Genomic DNA, 12,524 nt, shown 5'->3' with positions numbered 1-12,524 from the left:
CGAAAAAAAAAAGACACAAAGTCCAAAATGGGTCCAGGGAACATACCCGTGTCATCAGGAGTACATTCGCATGTCTCGGGGAAGGCTTCGTTGTGGTCGTCCATGAGAGGAATGTCTAACGAGTTTCGGCCGAATTCTCTTGAATCTCTCTGCAGCCTTTTCAACGGAATTTTACGCATCAGGCAAAAGTCCCTTCATCGGCCCTTTTATAGCCGTGCTGCAGTTCTGGGCTTTGAACACGATGGATCGTGTTTAGCGAAGATGTCCAGCAGCTTTTCACATGCGAATATCGTTCGGAAGGTCAGGCCACCTCCTACAGTGATCTGATATCTCGAGTTGACACCCAACTACCGGCAGATAGCCTCGTGCGATCTTGTGGTTCACCGCCAAGAAGGGATACATCATATCGTAGTGATGAAATTTGGGACCTGAGAGCGGTTTCCGGTTACTCCGGAAGTCTCAAATCAGGCTGAAAAGGGAAGTTTGTTTACTTTGGGGGAAAGGAGGCGTGAAGCTCTCACCATGACTGGCGTGTAGTCGTGTCTTGTATTTAGGAAGCCGTTAAGGGCATAGGTCCGAGCGCTGCGTTTCATAAAAGGCTAGAGTGCGTTAACAATTAGCGCTCTCCAGTACAGCGCATACCGTAAGTTTCAGTGCCACGCCGCAAGCACTGAATGTTTCGCAATGTCACTTGCTGCAACCTTGAGGAAGTGGTGACACTGGCAGTGACAACTTCGTTCTCATCTCAAAGAGGCACATACCCCGTTCACACAATTGAAACTAGAAGCCTGAAACGCCACAACACGGCACATACAACGGTCTTGGGAAGAGCAAAGACCTTTAACCATAACCAGCTAAAGATTTCTCATTTATCGGTTTCGTTCGTTCATTCAGCCTTACCGAAACACTGGAAACTCGCCAATCTCAACAACCAAGAACCCCTGACTTCCACGTGGAACTTTTACCAACAACTCTCAAAGTGACACGACACGAACCATCACACACACACGGGCGACACACTGAGGACGCAGTACCACCTTTCGCGCGCGCAAGGTACACACACCTTTGATGGTCTGAGTGAGATACACGTTGTGTTGTACCACCAGTCCCACGGCCTTCCCGTCGCCATCCCAATCAATCACCGTCTACAATTCTTCTCGAGTCTCCCGTAGGTCTTTGACCCCGACCTATCGCGGCTCCGGATCCAGATACACTAGATATCTCAACAAACATCAAAACAAAAAGACCAATGACATGACAACCACCGCGCCTTCCCCCAAGAGTTCGGCACTCGCGCACCCCCACAAAACCATTCTCGAATCCTTCATCCTCTGGAAACTCTTCCTCTTGCTGATCGCCGTTGGCTCGACCCTCGTTAATGATCGCGCCTACGACACTTCAGCCGATTTATTGCTGGTAGGCAATGCCGAACCTCTTTCTGTCAACGATGGTAATGATGGGGTTGCAGAGCTGTTGAGCAACTTTGGCAAGCGGCTGGTCACGAGGTTCACGAGTTGGGATGCTATCTATTTTGTGAGTGCGGCGAAGAGGGGGTATGTTTATGAGCAGGAGTGGGCTTTTGGGACAGGGTTGGTGGTGTGCGTGAGGGGGGTTTTGAAGGGTGAGTTTCTTGATCTTTCTTTGTTTGACGTGTTGGGGTGTTGGGATGGGTTGAGATGGATGGGTGGAAATGGATGGTTGAGTGAGGAGGTGAGAAGGTGAGAGGAGGACAAGTGGTGAGAAGCTGGTTTGGGAATATGCTCTCCTTTGCTGAAGGGGATTGATGTCCCTACTAGTCACGCCTCGGACTCACATCACCAATCCACACTCGCCTCGTCCATCTTCACGCACCTCACACATCTACCTACCTCAAACTTCACAAAAGCCAGTAACTAACAAACCTCACAGCTCTCCAAACCCTCGGCCTGCCCCTGCCCCTCGCCACCTCACCCACCGCCCTCGCAGAAGCAACCACGGCCCTCCTCCTCTCCAATGCTTCCCACCTCCTCGCCTCTTTTGTCCTTTACCACCTAACCCTCCTCTTACCACTCTCCGGTTTCAACTCTTCTCCCCTAAAGCGGCGTAAACTAGCTCTCCTCACCTCCCTCCTGCACATCTTCTCCCCCGCCGGCCTGTTTCTCTCCGCCCCCTACGCCGAAAGCTCGTGTGCTTTGTATTCGTTCTTGGGGTGGTGGTTTTACGCTCAATCTTGTTTATCTGATCAAGATGGCACCACCGCTGTCTCTGGCCACATTGAAAAGGGTGACAGGGGGTCAGTAACGCTGAAAGGCGACCTTCACCTCCTCCTAGCCGGCCTCTCCTTCGGTCTAGCCACACTATTCAGAAGTAACGGTATCTTGAACGGACTACCCTTTGCTTGGGAAGTCCTCGGTATCCTATCGGGCTTCGTTATTAGTACGTCTGGAGGAAGAGGAAGAGGAAGAGTCCCGCTGCTCAAGACGCTGAGACGACTGATCGCTCTAGGCTTGGGTGGGATCTTTGTAGCGGCGGGAAGTATCGTGCCGCAAACTGTGGCGTGGTTGAGGTATTGCCCTTCTGGGAGTTTGTGGTTGCTTAATAAGTTTTTGTCGTCCGGGTTAGAGGTAGAGATATCCGAGATATCCGGCGGTAGTGGTAGCGCCCACGGCTACGGCAGCAGTGGCGTTGGTGCTGGTGTGAATGCTGGTGCTGGTGGTGGGTTAGAGGAACTTGTGGCGCGAGAAGAAGCAAGGGAGTGGTGCGCTGCGGTGGTGCCTAGCATTTACACGTTTGTGCAGAAACATTATTGGTAAGTCCTTTTTCCCGATCGGTGGCCTTCTCTTATCTTCTTCTTTGTTTGGATGGGGACAGGAGATATCATCCGTCTTCATCTGGGTGGTCAAATGAAGCAGAATGAGGCTTCTTTCTCTCCCTTCAAAACCAGCGGCGATTGGACATGCTAAAACGCCTCATCTTACTTACTCTATCGATATCACCGACTTTATCACCCATCTACTCAATTCGCCGAAAGAATGGTGTAATCATTACTAACAAACTCCCAATAAACAGGAACGTCGGTTTCCTCCGCTACTGGACCCTTCCCAACATCCCGCTCTTCCTACTCGCTGCTCCGATGCTCGCGATCCTAGTCAAGTCGGCACTTGACCAGCTCAGTCAGCAATCATCCACAGCAAAAGTACCCCTAGCCATTAACTCCGACGCCAAGTCTACGTCTTCTCCCTCCTCAGACACCCCTTCATCCGGCTCCATCAAGTCCGATGAAGCCGTCATCCCCCCACACCCCGACGGCGAGTCACCAACGACAGCCCAGCAGCAACGCATGCAGATCCTCATGCGCTCGGCAGCCGCGGAACAGGTGTTGCTTGCGGTTCTGGCGGTAAGCACGTACCACGTGCAGATCATCACGCGGATATCGTCAGGGTATCCGCTGTGGTACTGGTGGTTGGCTCAGCAGCTTATCGGTGATGGGGACATGCAGCAGCAGCAGCAGCAGCAGAAGAAGAAGAAGCTGGGTAAGGGGATTGTGGTGTTTATGGTCATGTATGCGGCGATTCAGGGGGTGTTGTTTACTTCTTTTTTGCCGCCGGCGTAGACTAGGATTCATCGTTTTGAGGAACAGAAATGGGGTACCTGTGTTGAGGTAAGGGATATGTCGTTTGTTGCTACCCTTGGATGTTGGAGTTAGGAAGAAACGAAATATACCTATATACACAGCCAATCCATCATGTCTTTGCTGTCGAGCTTCTTTGCGATTGAGAGAGATTCTTGACTGTCTTATGGTTGTTTATTGTCGCAGGCAGCTTCTTCATCTGCGTGCGTATCTGTAAAACTTAACAGATGAGTAAAACCGATTTGAAGTCTAAATTCCAAGGCTGAAAAAACAATGCTTATGTCGCTCCGATGTGGTGCTATGCTATATCCCATGCAGATCCAAAACTGTCCGTGAATGCACAACGCCTAGTCGAATACTCGTCGTTGGTTACTCAGTCCGAATCAGAATCGTAAGCCACGAGTCCGGGTTTGCTCGTTTGTGTAGTTGAGCCACCCTCTGTCGTCTGCTTTCGGCTCTTGGTTTCCGCAGCATCCCTTCCTTCAGCAAGAGGACCAGTCATCGATGACGCTGCACCCACAGGTGGTGGATCGGGAGTCTCTTCTCCAGCAGCCCGTTTCCTCTTGAGCCCAGGTATCAAAGCTCCTCGCGGCTTGGGTGTCGACTCCCTACTCCCCCAGTCGAGAAACGGGTCCTTGGCCGCCCGCGTATGACCCACAATCTCGGAAACCAACGCTTCCCGCATCTTGGTAGCAGCAATCTCCGACTTGAGCTTTCCCTTGGACGCATCCTTCTTCTTCCCGCCCTTTTTCTCCTCCGTTTTGCTGTTCTTCCCATCCCCAAACAACGGTCTCGCCAACGCCTTTTGCACCACGTCATCCCTGCCCAAACCAATATCCGGTACACCCCCAAACTCAATCAACCTCGCCCTCCGTTCATCCTCCTCCGTGCCCGGCAACAGCTCGATCCCCAACCCCATCCTCTCCTTGAGATCTTCCGTCCTCTCCGCCTCCGTCTCCCTTTCTTTCCTCCCCACCCTAAACGCCTTCCTCAGCTTCTGATTCCTCGCATATGGATCTTCCCAAGCCTTTTCCTGCGCCTCTAGCAACTCATCGATCCTCACTTTCGCTTCCTCCGCCCTCTCACGGTCCGCAATCGTCTTCTCCAGCTTCCCAAACGCCGCATCCCTCTGTTCCTGCCGTTCCTTTTCCGTCTGTATCTCAAACCCACCAGCACTCCCTTCCAGACCAAGTTTGACCAAACTCTCCTCATCCGTACCCGTATCCCTTGCCCGCCCCCCACTCACAACCACATACCTCGTCATTTTTGGGTCTGTCCTAATCTCAATCTTGCCGCCACATTGCGCGTGCTTGATGGTGAAACTCCAGATGGGAGTGGAGTAGTAATTGCCGACTTTCTTCTTGGCCGCGTTGAACCGCACGCCCTGGCCGATGATGGTGGGGTGAGGCTGGCAGTGGTCGCACCAAACGGCAAAGGGGAGCTCGAAGCGCACGGTGAGAATGCCCTGGGTGGCGAGCTTGGAGGCGCGGTGGCCGAGGGGGTGCTTTTTGCTGAGCTGGTTGCCTGAGTAGACGCCCTCCGCGTCTGGAGGGACGTATTTGCCCATGTTGAAGCCTTGCATTTTGAAGGTTTGGGGGGGGGGCCGGAGCCGGTGGTGGGCTTTGGGTTGGTTTGGGTAGGGCTGGTTGAAGGTGTTGGAGGGAGGTGGGAGTGGATGGACTTGTAGATGGACGGGTAGGTGAACGAGTCCAGGCGCAGGCAGTTATGGATGGCGATGCTTTGGATTACTCGACGATGAAATACCGGATTTGATGGTGTGCTTCTCACTTAGAAGTGAAGGTAGGGTAGCACGCGCGTAATTGTTGGGATAGTCCGCGATAGACAAAGAAACTTGGAAGTGAAGTTGAAAATGGGAAAATGACGAGATCTTGAAGTGCTGTTGTTGCCCTGAAGTTGTCCGCTGAATCTGACCCGCCGCAGCGGCTCAGTGGGGGCTGTGCGGCTGAGGTCGGGTGTCAGGGCTGCAAGGCCCGGCCTGCTCGGGCGGCAGGGACCACCCGCTTTTAAGGCGCTAGGGAGCAGGGACCCACTCTCTAGTGGAAATTGTTAAGGATCACCCGCCGCTACCTACCTATGTTTTGAAACATTGGACAAGTGGAATTCTTTTCCGGAACATGGTCGGTTTCCTTGCTTGCATCACAGATGACACTCGGAGGACCGAATCGGGAAATGCCATGAACAACAAGATCCTCCTACAGTAATCACTTCCAGACTTTTCCTGCCCCTCACATACTTTCTCTCATAAACTGGCACACCTGCGCTATTCTCTCTCCGCCCGTTACTCGTACAATAAACCCTCCAAAATCCGGGGGAAACACCCACCCACCCTGCCCACTACCGAGAACGAGGAGGGGAAAGAGAGATTCGAAGTTGTATCCCCGCACTGGTGAAGTCACTAGCTGGAGATTCGAAGGTGAAATGAGGCGAGTTTCAAGCTGCCGAGCGTCGATCATGAGGAGTGTTCTCGGGGTCTACTTCAGTATGTGAGATTGGAGTTGGGGATGGCTTCATCGGATCGAATGGTGGACAACACTCATCAGCATGATGCGGAATATGTTCAAATGAAGTGGCCAACAGTTCATCGGCAAGTACGGGCTTTCATTGTCACATGAAAAAAGTAACGGATTGTTTTCGATCAGATGTACCTTGGTGGCCACCGCACCCAGCAAATCTTTCGGATGAAATCCTGCGACACTCGCATAGAGGAAGCCTTTCGCACCGAATAGAGGACAATGGCAACCGTCCGACAAGCTTGGCTGGTAATAATCATCTCACGAACACACAAGCTCAAGCCCTTGCTACTTCAACAAACGTCACGAGTCCCTTCACGAAACTTCCAGCTATTCAACGGAGCCCAACCCCCTTTGTTGTCATCCCAAGTTCTCAACCGCTTAACGTAACCTTTGTCAATAGAGTTTGATCTATAACTTATCATGCAACACTCCACTTTGGCCACTCTACCTATTACCTATTCTACCTATTGCAGCTGTTCACCTATTCACTCCTCCATCACAACCGCTCTACCGCCTTCCCCGGCAAGCCATTGCACAACAATGGGATGTTCGACTACGACACGATCTGACAGGTAGTCCAACAGCTCGAGCACAAATATCAATGTGCGCAGGCTCCCTTCTTACTTTTCCAGTCTACTCCAGTCCCCGTCAAGTCTAGTCTAGAGGTTGGCCCAACTTTCTAGTAAACTGTCACCAACCATCGACAGTTCATCGGCAATCCGCTAATCATCAATTACCAGACAGAGACACTTGTAGAAAACCTCCTCAACCAAATTCGCGACATCGCCATCGATAGAAGAAAGTCCCGAACAAGAAGTCCTCAAAATGCCATCCAAGCCAACCGGAACACCCTCGTCCAAAAAGCCGAAACCCCTCTTCATCCTCCCCAAATCTCACTTCGACAAAGCCAAGTCCTCAGAAGACCCCTTCGCCAAGCGCCCGCCGACTCCGTATTACCCTCCTGCCCGCCAGTCTGAAGGGGAGAGTTCTGGAGTCGGTGATGAGAAGGAAAAAGACCAGAAGGAGGATATCAAGGATGCCAAGAAGCAGAACTAGGCAGAAGCAGAGTAGGCTGCGCTACGTATGTAAAATCTAGCACCTGGAGGTTTCGTGTTTCTTTGCTTTCCTGCCAGTACCTTCATCAAGACACACTTTACTTCTTCCTCCAACTCACCTACCTACTTTGGTCGTGATAAGGTGGTGTATACATGTTCAAGGATCTGCCGGCAACTTTTCAGGATTGTAGAGTCCCCGGTAGTTGCTTGCTTCCCCAGTATCCCCAATATCCAGTGCTCAGTGCCCAGTACCGAGTGGTATTCAAGGCTATATCCAAGATGAACTATCAAAGTAAGACCAACCACATGACTGGCTACCATCAATTCAATGCCACATGCAAAGTCACAACCCAAGAAGTCATCCATCCGCACCTTCACTTCAATTCAATGAACGTAACCAAAACGAATGACCTTCAGGACTACCATAAGCACTCAACGAAGCGGCTCAGTGAGCTATGCCCTTAGCTGTCTTCTACCTTGCCCTACTACTTCTTTCTACCTTAGGTATACTTGCAGAAAATTACCTTATTCTCCATACACAGACCATGCTAACAAGTCAACTTTCCAGGCTATTCAGCAAGGGACTGTAGAGAGATCTACTTAGGTTCGGGTGACGTCGCGGATTGCAATGATTGTACGAAAGGAAGGTTAGTCATTGACATACGCTTGACAAAACTTCTTGATGTGCCCTGTGGTTTCTTTACCTATTGACGTGTGAATGGTTGACTGACTTGTGTGTATTACTAGGTACTTAGTAACGGGATGCGGTGCCAGGACAATCAATGGTAGGTAAGCTTGGTAGAGGTAAATCGGATCAACCAAGGTAGAGGTATCCTCCTCCTTCTCACCAGAGGTAGCTAGGTGTCTAGTAGATACCTACGGTCTTTCTGGAAGGAGTAATCAAAGGGATGGAACCCCATTGACATTTTTCGTGGGCGCCAAACGTTGTACTTCTCACTGCCTGCAAGATGTGAACTTCCATTCTATCTCTGCTATGACCGACTGTGCGTACAAGTTTCCGTACATCGTACATGGGAAGCTCAAGTGTTTTGTACGTGGGTTGATCCCTCGACATGAGAATCTTTCCTTTCAAGTAAGAACATACCTATGAAAGGAAACGAAGTCTGACTATGTTGTTGACCTATATGTACCATGAGAGACTACCTACCTCTCACCGCCCAACCATCTTGAAGCTCCCAATGACAGCATTCTGAGGATTCCATAGGGTAGTCTAGGTAATTCATCACCATTTTACACCGAAAGATATCTACCCTATCAAGATTCCTAGCAGAAACAAGTTGGACATGTGGAACTGTAGAGGAAGAAGAAGAAGAGCAGACTAAGAGAAGACGCCTTTCTTTCCTCGCAGCGTAAGGCAAGTACATATTCAACATCTCACTTCCCTTTCCTACCAATTCCTGGCATTTCCTTTTCCCTTAGAGGTGGGTACCTCTATGTAGCGATAAATCATCCCGATTCTTTCATATAAGTATGCCTTTCTCGCTCCTTTTACACCTATCCTTTGTAAAGCCATGAACTCGTCCATCATGTCAACTTTACCACAGGGCTTTTTTTTGGAAATACGACTCGAATATGTTCGATGTTAGGTATTTTCTTTATCGCAGGCTACCACACCTCATCTGGCATCTGGTATCTTGTATCTAACATTCAAAATCTGACATACCCTACGGGATGAAGCGAACAGTAATACAAAGAAATGGCGAGAGAGAGTCACGGAAGTGGTTAATTAACCCCGCGGATACTGACTACGGCGGTACTGAGAAGTTCAACTCGTTTCTAAATCTCGGGAATATGTAGATTCACCATCTTTCATCGCCAGCTGGCTGGCTGGCTGGCACAGAGAAGGGTGCCCCCGATTCTATCGAGTAGAGCATGAGTTCAGCGATAGTGACACCTGATATCTTGATTTCGGGGAGCATTGTACGTCCCTCGAAGAAAGAATGGGAGTGTGAGCCGAGCGGCCCGGAAACCTGAATTACCAACCCCTATGTGCAGGCGGAGGAAGGCATAATCGTCATGCCGCTGCTGTGGCAAGTTGAACTCTCTACATGTCATACAAACATCAAGGGGTTCCGTTTCATAGGAAAACTCCCTGACTGTCCTTCCAGTGAACACTCTTGAAGACACTCCAGATTCTGAGTGCCCAAAAAAAAAAAAAAAAAAAAAAGGAACAAGGCCTTTCGGGCGGATCTTCGGCCTACCAGTTGGATGTCATGCTTTTGCTGTTGTATGTTGTCTATTTTGTTTGTCTCCCATCCATGAGAACGGTCGAGATGAATGAACCAGGTTAAACAAAAAAACAAGGGACAAAGGCCAGTACCTATAGGTACTCTCCAGAAACAGGGAGACAAGTTAGCCCCTCTTCAATCGACGGGCTGGCAGTTACTCTACCCCTTCAATCTCGTAATTGGTCACCCGTTGGCCAGTTGCAACCCGATGTAACGACGGCTCGCGGATGCTAAAATGCCTAACTGGCGGCGGGCATCGGAAGGCTGGACCCCTGGTCTGAATGGAATGGTGAGATCACGCCGGCTTGAGCGGGTCTTTGAGCTTATTACTTTGTCTCCCGAGTCCCGAACCTGTCATCCCGCCTTCAGCCGTCGACGAACTTCGCTCTCCGCAATCGGTTTCCGCAGTCCCAGAGAGCGAGTGATCAAGGTAGAGTCATTGGCGATTTGCTGCTATTCTTGGAAAGCTACCATCTACCTCTCTGTCGGTAACGGCAAGTAATTTGGATCGTCTTGTGAATATGAAAATGTGTATGAAGCATATATTACCCGTCAGCTGTTCTGAAGACCAAGAACGAGCATGGGAAAGACTCTCTCCCCTGTCACCAAGCGAGGGGCACGGGTTTCCCCGCGGGATGAGCAGCACACGAGACATACGTAAGTGTGTTTTTCATGAGGTGCGAAGGAAGCGTACATACGTACCCACTGGGGCTCTGGAAAAGAAGGCTGCGAAGGACAGTCCCGGTCGTTTGTGATATCACGGTGGTAGACGTGTGTAAGACGGTTGGAGGGTCGGGGATCTGTCAAGACGATACCGGCATGGCTATTAAGCAGCCAACAGGATTAGAGGTCAGCAGCACCACCTTTTCCATCCCGTATGTATCCGACAATGTCACTCCGCGGACAAAGTATAAACCACCTTAAGGACTGACTACGAGAGCTGACCCCCGATATGAACCGACGAAACGGCCCAACCTCCGTTCCGAAGCGGTCTTGACCGGACCTACCGAGGTCTCTGGCACCGCGCAATATCTGGTCAGTGTCAAGACAGAAACGGCGGTGCCTTGTCCGTAGTGTCTTTGAGGGTCGTCGGCAGTGAAGGGTCAAGGGGATGGCCGCATGACAGGACGCGCCGCTGAATGTATGCGTGCCGTTGTGACATGGCGGGTAACTGCACACTGCACACTGTAAAGAAAGGCAGGTTTGCCACTGGGATGTGAATGTGCAGCTTCAAGCAGCTGGGACACTTGCTTTGAGAGTCCCGTTTTGGACATATCTTGATTGCGGCAGTCCAGAAAGGGTCATGACATGCCTGAGAATCTGCTGTACGTTCGTACAATTGCCAGCCCGGTTGACACCTCTAGGGTTGCCTTGTAGACGATCTCGGCTATGCAAGCTTGCGCTTTTCGACCAACGGTTAGTGGTAGGGCATCGATAGTATGGTGGAATTGTTGGACCTTGCCAGTCTGCCACTTCTTGCAATCCTACTGCAACCTCCTGTGAAGCTGCGTAGATAGTCAGGTGCTGTGCATTCGCACTGGGAAACCCTTCCCCCCTCTGTACATGCCATAAGCAACAGTCAGCACTTGCTCTTGTCCGAATGTTTTATCCGATTCGATGAAAAGTCAAGGACGTTGCACACCGGTACTCATTTGTATAGAGTGCCTGCAGCCACATCCCTCCTTGCTTCCATTCCTATCATGGCTGCAAAATAGCACCCGGGCCAAGTGGACAGGACCCTTTCTTGGTGAATTCACGAATGGTCGTCGTGACTACCGCTTCTGGTTGTCTTGATTATGGTTAACGAGAGATGGTAGGTTGATGTGCGAGTTGACAAATGATGACACCCATTGGGGTCGAGCTTGGCCATGCCGTCCATAAATTATCATGGGAAAAGAGAAAGAATTGGTGACTTGAATTTCCTGTTAATTCGTCTTGGAATTTTCTAATTCGGTGGGAGACGTTCTCTGTTGTTCGTCTTTCCCTTAGAAGGCACGGGGTACGTTCCCACACTCAAACACCTGTGCAGTCTTGGCAAGCGGTGCGTGCGTGCACACACACACACACTGTATTTGACAAGTCTGGCCATTTGACATCGCTTTACATAACTCAACTCGATCGTTTAACATTGAAATCTACTTAAAACTAGCATAAAAAGTCAATATTTTAATATTCTAGATTATATAATTATCTATTTTAATATTTACATTATCTTTTAAATTATTATTAATATAGTACGCTACCCCAATACCTGTTAGAAGGTATTGATAATAATAATATTAGTAAATAATAAGTATCCTAACGATGTTATTGAGACTATTAGTATAAGTATACGGAGTATATAGAAATATATATATACTCTAACAGATATTGGTAATGTATTTATACTATTGCGAACCCCCTAGAATATTAGAAAGCTTCCTATATAAGCGCTTAAGGTATAATATATACTATATTACTCCCTATACTTTATTAATCATAATTAATATTATAAAGGAAGTTATAAACCTCCTTATATTGAAACTTGATTTATACTTTAATGAAATCTATACCTTTCTAGCTAACGAATATAATGTATATGTTTCGATTGAGACTGTACGGCGGTACCTTCGATAAGAGAAGTGGAAAAAGAAGCAATTCTATATAAAGGTATTATAATAATCCCTTATACTAATAACCGAGTGGATATTTAAGATCTCTTTGTTTATTATAAAAATATTCGTATTTTATAACAAGTTTAGTATAGATTGAAGGGACAGTATTTATTGTATTGGTTAAGTATTCTATAATGCTATTATAATAGTATTAAGTAAATTTATCTATAGTACGTAGTATTACCTCTTCTTAGCTATTATAATAAATAGATTATTTAATATATTAGTATTTGGAAGTATAATGAATTTAGCCAGGGTTTGGGATTAGATAGTAAAATACTTACTCCTTAAAATAAATCTATTTCCTAGCTATAATAGTATTTTAGTAATAAATAATACTAATTAGTACCCTTGTACTAAATTCTAGTACGTATATAATTAGAAGAGGGTTTTATTATAATATTTGCTATTATATTCTCCCG

General features: G+C 48.6%; 3 protein-coding genes across 3 annotated transcripts; 2 read left to right on the top strand and 1 right to left on the bottom strand.

The window, feature by feature from the left end:
• Positions 1-1,185: 1,185 nt before the first annotated feature.
• On the top strand, positions 1,186-3,716 carry NEUTE1DRAFT_88303 (uncharacterized protein; the record flags this gene model as incomplete). Its single annotated transcript, XM_009856342.1, has 3 exons — positions 1,186-1,621; positions 1,909-2,788; positions 3,049-3,716. The coding sequence occupies 3 exons, from the start codon at positions 1,255-1,257 to the stop codon at positions 3,590-3,592; spliced, it is 1,791 nt and encodes a 596-aa protein (XP_009854644.1).
• Positions 3,717-3,872: 156 nt separating this feature from the next.
• Positions 3,873-5,192, bottom strand: NEUTE1DRAFT_88299 (uncharacterized protein; the record flags this gene model as incomplete). Its single annotated transcript, XM_009856341.1, has 1 exon — positions 3,873-5,192. The coding sequence occupies one exon, from the start codon at positions 5,190-5,192 to the stop codon at positions 3,984-3,986; it is 1,209 nt and encodes a 402-aa protein (XP_009854643.1).
• Positions 5,193-6,711: 1,519 nt separating this feature from the next.
• Positions 6,712-7,308, top strand: NEUTE1DRAFT_69616 (uncharacterized protein; the record flags this gene model as incomplete). The annotated part of the gene is made up of 2 exons (XM_009856340.1): positions 6,712-6,747; positions 6,885-7,308. The coding sequence occupies one exon, from the start codon at positions 6,970-6,972 to the stop codon at positions 7,198-7,200; it is 231 nt and encodes a 76-aa protein (XP_009854642.1).
• Between the last annotated feature and the right edge of the window lie 5,216 nt (positions 7,309-12,524).

This window comes from Neurospora tetrasperma, assembly GCF_000213175.1.
Source record: "Neurospora tetrasperma FGSC 2508 unplaced genomic scaffold NEUTE1scaffold_6, whole genome shotgun sequence".
NCBI classification, from domain to species: Eukaryota; Fungi; Ascomycota; class Sordariomycetes; order Sordariales; family Sordariaceae; genus Neurospora; species Neurospora tetrasperma.
This window is presented reverse-complemented; position numbering and strand designations above follow the sequence as displayed.